Here is a 6,188-nt window from a genome sequence, read left to right on the forward strand (position 1 = left end):
TCAACTATAATTCCCTATGGGACTCCAATAACATTGACATTGGAGATGCACAGAGGTTCAGCGTTCGATATAACATAGGCCTATTTTCCTAAACTATAGTATTTTTTGTATACTTATGTTATGCAAATCTGTGACAAAAGTAGTTGGAACAAGAACAATCGGCAATTTTTCTGCGTTAATCTTTCTCACATTAAATAATATCACGAATGCATGCCTTGTTTCATAAACAAACGTAGCTAAATATTACATTCAAATATAAATCTCAAAACACACAATGACGTAATTTCATTCTAACAAATTTATTGGTCTCAATCAGCTCGTAAGGAATCACTACTGAAATTAAATTACAATCAAATTATCACATCAAAATATACCCTTATTACCTAACAACTGTCAATGTCAGCTTATGTTGATTTGTGCTCCTTTTAGAAACGAGAATACAAAAATGAAACAAAACAAATGAAGTCAACAATGAAAACAGGAAAGCAAAACATCTTACACAAAGTTCTGGGGGAAAATAAATTACCGTTTGGAATAATTGATATGTATTCCGAATAGAATATTAAAACAAGTCATTTTGATGAAAAATATAAAGTAAATAAGTCAGATCAGCATCTGATCTAATGAATCTATATTGCCGGCTTTACAGAGTCTGTTGTTTATTAAAACCTACCAAAGAATACTGCTTAGAAATGGCAGCATGTATAGTTACATCCACAGCACCCATTCAGTCACACTTGGCAACGGAGAGGAGAAGAATTTCAAATAAGTGCAGCTGAAGATAATCTTTTCAAATGTCTATTTCTATTTCTTCATTCACGGTGTTCAAGTCCCATGAAAAAAAATCCCATTTGAAAAAAAGAGGTGATCTTTTAGATCAGATGGCGGGGACAGTCCTGGTGAGTTTATATTTTATCATTAGGCGTGGAGGGCCTCAAAATCCCAATTCCTCTTTGTGAAAATTTAAACCATGCAGTCCTCCCCGCAAAAAATATGTTGGAAGCTTCGTGGATGCCACTCTTCTTCGTATTGATGCTGTTGCAGTTTTTGTTCCTTTGTTAAAGTAGGGGTTTAAAATGTCCCATTTTTAAATATACAAATGCCTGCCTCTTGTCTTTCGCAAATCAGATACAGGGTACAGGGGGAATCTTTTTAAATTCTAATAGGACTACTTGCTTTGAAATTTCCAGTTGGTGTTGTTAATGCGCCAAAATTACCTGATGGAACGAACTTGTAGTCACCCTCTGGTCGGTCGGTTCACTCGGCCCAGTTAAACTTGCATCTTTTAAGTAATCTACTAAAAAATGTCCCTGAAAGAAAGAGCAGAAGGAACCTTTTAGGTTAAGACATTTCAGGGCTTGGAAGAAGGTTATCGGTGCGTTTTGGGGTTGGGTGGAAAAGGGGGGGTTGTTTTGTTCTGGTGAAAAATATATAACACATTTGCAGTCTTATTCCTATTCCATCACAATCACAGTATCAACAATGTTTTGGCTATCTTGACGATAGTCTGTGTTTTATCAATTTTAATTTTATATAAAATATTTTTTAGTCTTGTGTTTTGCTCTATGTCTCACTGAACATTCGTTTGCAGTCCATGGAGGGGGGCGGTGTATCTGCACTCACATTGCCGACCTGCGAGTACACATCCTCCGGCGTCTGTGGCACTCCTGGGGGCGTCATCCTTTTTTCCTTCTGTCTCCTATTGCAAAACCACACTCTAACCACTTCTTTCTCCAGCTGCAAGTTGTCCGCCAGTGAGGTTATCTCTTGGGCCGAGGGTTTGGGGCATTTCAGGAAGTGGCTCTCCAAAGCTCCCTTCACGCTTACTTCGATGGACGTGCGCTTCTTTCGCTTCCTACCTTGTGCGGCTATCTTGTCGATGCTGGTCGGGCTGCCAGTGGTAGAATCCGCCTCCTCCAGCCATTTGTTTAGCAATGGCTTCAGCTTGCACATGTTTTTGAAGCTGAGCTGGAGAGCTTCAAACCGACAAATGGTGGTCTGAGAGAAGACGTTCCCGTACAGGGTGCCCAGGGCCAAGCCCACGTCCGCCTGCGTAAAGCCTAGTTTGATCCGGCGCTGTTTGAACTGCTTGGCGAACTGCTCCAAGTCGTCCGAGGTCGGTGTGTCCTCGTCGGAGTGCTGGTCGTGGCTGTTCACTCCTCCGTGGTGTTGCTGCTGGTGATGCGGATGCTGGTGGTGATGGTGGTGATGGTGGCTGCCGTGGTCCAGCTCTGGGGTGTCCCCCCTTACCAGACCCGGGTGCACCAGGCTCTGGCTCCCTGGTTGACTGAGCATTCCATTCACCGTGAAGCCCCCGGGGTTGGAGTAGATCAGCGACTGCTGCTGCTGCTGTCCCCCTGATATCGAGTTGAGGTGAGCCGCAGTTGTGCTCCCCCAAGCCCCTGCGTGAGTCTGATGAGGACCTAGGTGTGGGGGCCTGTGGTGCAACGCGGTGCCCGTGTGTAGATCGTCTCTTCCCGAGTTGTTTTTCACGTCCTGCTGCTGAGGGCTGCCTGTCATACCGACGGGACTCGACGACCAATGCGATCCGGCTTCGGCTGCTGCTACAGCGGCTGCAGCTGCCGCAGCGGCGGCGTGCGGCAGGGATGTCACCCACTGATGAGCATGGCTCAACATATGTCCTCCGTTGCTCGCTGCCATAGCTCCCTGCATGAAGTCACTCTGTACCATCTTTACTGTGGGGTCTCCCCTGTACCCACCAGACACCGAGGTAACCGCAGCACTGCCCGGCTGCATACCACCGCCTCCAGAGTCAGAATGCACGATCGAGCCGGACGAGAGGATACTATTGCTGGACAGATAGGGGTTGGAAGCCGCGGTGGCCATTCCGTTAACCCTTATGAATATGTTTGTTGATTACCCCCCTCCCTTTTTCAGTTACTTTTTTCGAGCAGGCAAATTGTATCTCATGAATTATTCAAACTTTAAAAGTCTGGGTTGTATTTTGGCAAATACCATTGACTTGTTCTGCAAACGCCAGAAGAATAAAAAGGATAGCAAAAATGAATTAAAATCCGTATTTGTTGTGTTTACTGCATTTATGTATTTCAAATAGAAATGGATAAAATAGCGATGAATAAAAATCCAGGTTCTCAAAAGCAGTTTGGAACCATGTGCAGTCCGACAAGAAAGTTTTTGTCGTATTTAGAACGTCTGAGAGTTCAAATTAAAATACACAGAAAATATATATTTGCCCCAACAAACTTCTAGTGGTCGAAGAAATGTAAGCAATTTCTCCACGAAATACAAAGTCCCAGTTTATGTTCCTATTGCAGGGGAGAAAAACACAAGCACTGGCTCCTTGGTTCTTTTGAAATTTAGCCGCTGAGATTTCTCCCTTGTTGCTTTATTCTTTTCTTTCGCTCTTCCTTTTATAGTACTGTAGAGTCTTTCTCTTTGTTCTGTTTTGATGTGTATAAACCTGCCAAACCGCTAACTCCCGCTGAAGTACAATCCAGTATTACAGTGCACGGCGATGGTTGCAAGCCTCTTCTCCCATTCGCTTGTTCGGTCTCTCTCTCTCGCTCTCTCTCCTTCTCTTTCTCTTTCTGACAGTTCGCTCAGTCCCTCCCTCAAAGCTCGAGGACACACGAATGTTTACCCTGTGCCAAGCGTGCGCACATCGTCCACGTCTCGCCCCCTTCAAATACGAGGAAGTCGAGTGCAAGACTCCCGTTGATTGGATACCCGGGATATGATTGACAGGTCTCGCCAGCCTCGCTTGAGGCGCGAAAACCTCCTTCCGGCCGTTGCAATTGGCTGGTTTTTAATTCAATCCAAATAAATAAATAAATGAGCAAATTAATACAAAATAAAGGATAGAAATAAACAAAAACATATCTGATGAATGTATTCGTGAGCAATATGGAGCTATACATGAATGATTGTTTATGTGGGTTCTAAACATATTATAACTTTCATATCAATCAGAATAGATTCAACCTTGTCAAAAAACAGAAAGTGTTTTAAAAATGTTATTGGTGGAAATAGACCTAATGATATATTGGATTTATCTCCATAAAATATGTTTATATTAGCCTAATATGCATAACAGCGATCACCTAAAATAAACTATTGTAATAGGCTTGGTGGAGATGGGGACCTTTTGTACATTTTGGATGTTGGTGGAGGCCTACAACTGTCATTGTCAATGCACTGTAGGACAGTAATGCACTTAGTACCTTCACATAACCAGACCATTTATTGTGTGCCCTTGAGAATTTTTTGAACAATATGACTAGTTGTGTGTTGCCATTTCTGTGCCATTTATCCATAAAACACCATCATATTCAATATTCCTCACGTCTTGCTTGATGGCTGGGCTTTGGTTCATCGGGAGTTAATGGACAAAGGTTGTGGGGATGCGTCCATGCGGAAACAGAACGCATAGGCAACCTCACTGAACCACAGGGAAAGAGAAAGTGGCAACCAAAACAAGAGTAAATTGAGCAGCCCTTGGGGGATTTGCAGGGGGAAAAGTCTGCCTTTTAAATCTGAACACCACAACCAACTAGTCTACGTTTGGGCCCTATAAAATGCGCCTTCTTTTTAGTTCACTCCATAACACAGAAATGAATGAGCATATGTTATGTGGACCCCCTCAGCATATGGATTCACCCAGCAGTGTTAATGAATAAATACCATATATAATATTTTGCATCCACTGGCTGAGACGCAGTCACGTTCACGAGGAGCACTAGCAAGGACGCACCGGATTTCAGAGCTACTGCTTGCTTACAGTGTTGGCTACTATAGAGCAGATATTGCCAGTATTATTGGCTATTCTTGAAGTTTAGGATAAAGAATAACCCTGAACCATGACCTTATTTTCGAGATAGGGTCAGAAAGCAGGAACAAGTATTACGATGATCCTAACCATCTCATGTTGTTTCCTAATAAAACCTACCGTGCCAAAGACTGAGCAGAGATTTTATTGCATATGAGCAAAGATAATAGACTGGTGTAGTTTAGCACATAGTGGATGCCAGAGTTCCTTCATTCCCAATAGATTTCATTTGGACCCGGCTCAAAACCGAGGAAGCCTCGTGGAGTTGTTTACATTGAATACAGGACAGGGCCGGTGCCATGGGGCCGTCTTTTTATTAATATACAGTGAGGAGATCTGTCTAAATTACTGCTATACATTTCAGGTGGCACACTTTCAAAGGGCGGCTAGCGCGTGGTGAGAAACGTGACACCGGGTAATGGGAAGGAAAAACGTTCACTTCCAAAAGATCACCGAAAATAGTAGAAAAAATACATTTAATAACAAATGTCCCTGAGTTCAATGCATGCCGCTAAATTCACTCTCTGTGAAATATGGTGTGCTTATTATTTATTTGTTTATTTTATAAGGTCCCCAAGTTCCCTGCTGGGGAGTTCATTTGTTTTGTATGCAAAAAAGAAAGGGGAAAAAAATCCCCAAGTATAACAAGAGACGAACAGTTAGTGCTGATTTTCATTTGCATAAATTTTCATATATTTTAGTGAAAATAATAGCGGAGCCGAGGAGTGCTCTGCTCAGTTGAGGCAGAGGAAAGAAAATCTTAGGGAGCACAGACTCGAAGGAAAGGAGATGGCCATTAATAGATTACAAATATACATGTAAAGCATTTTTCGACTGTTCTTGGATATAAGGTAAGTCAAATAATATTTGAATTTCCTATACTATCCATACTGGAAGGAAAAGCAATGTAATGTGAACTAGCCTATACCATACTAAACGTATAGCTTTACGAATTGCTAAACACGTATTTTAACGTATTTGATGTCATTTTAGCCCATATGTTATGTCACACTGCCGACATAAACATTTCCCACCTCTAACTCTCATAAAAAACATACATGTTGTTTTTCCCTTTTTGAAACCAAAAATCAATACGTGCTTTGTGTTGGCTTTCGCTCCCATGCCTCGCTTTTATAAATAGTGAGCAGACGGTTAAGCTGTGCTGTTTTGTAGTGAATGTCCACTGGAGAAAGTGCAATCAATCAAATTTAAGCAGGATACCCCTTGGTTGAATTCTCTGGGGGAGTCGCATAGGCACCAGTGAATATCAAATCGTTTACATAAATCGATCCCGTGCAGCTGTAGAAAAGTTTGTTTAAAGTTGAGCAACAATAATGACATAACTCACGACTTTAAGTTTAATCAACGGACTAGAATGCGT

General features: G+C 42.2%; 1 protein-coding gene across 2 annotated transcripts; it reads right to left on the reverse strand.

Moving 5' to 3' along the window:
• Window positions 1-280: 280 nt before the first annotated feature.
• On the reverse strand, window positions 281-3,599 carry LOC115120093 (POU domain, class 3, transcription factor 3-B). 2 transcript variants are annotated; one of them, XM_065018887.1, is made up of 3 exons: window positions 1,624-3,599; window positions 1,218-1,310; window positions 281-1,053 (listed from the first exon to the last, which is right to left on the reverse strand). In XM_065018887.1, the coding sequence occupies exons 1-3, from the start codon at window positions 2,845-2,847 to the stop codon at window positions 964-966; spliced, it is 1,407 nt and encodes a 468-aa protein (XP_064874959.1). In that variant the 5' UTR covers window positions 2,848-3,599; the 3' UTR covers window positions 281-963. The 2 variants fall into 2 exon arrangements, with proteins under 2 accessions (XP_064874959.1, XP_029504848.1); XM_029648988.2 differs by having other exon boundaries at window positions 281-1,310; window positions 1,624-3,596.
• Between the last annotated feature and the right edge of the window lie 2,589 nt (window positions 3,600-6,188).

This window comes from Oncorhynchus nerka, linkage group LG5 (genome assembly GCF_034236695.1).
Source record: "Oncorhynchus nerka isolate Pitt River linkage group LG5, Oner_Uvic_2.0, whole genome shotgun sequence".
Taxonomy (NCBI): domain Eukaryota; kingdom Metazoa; phylum Chordata; class Actinopteri; order Salmoniformes; family Salmonidae; genus Oncorhynchus; species Oncorhynchus nerka.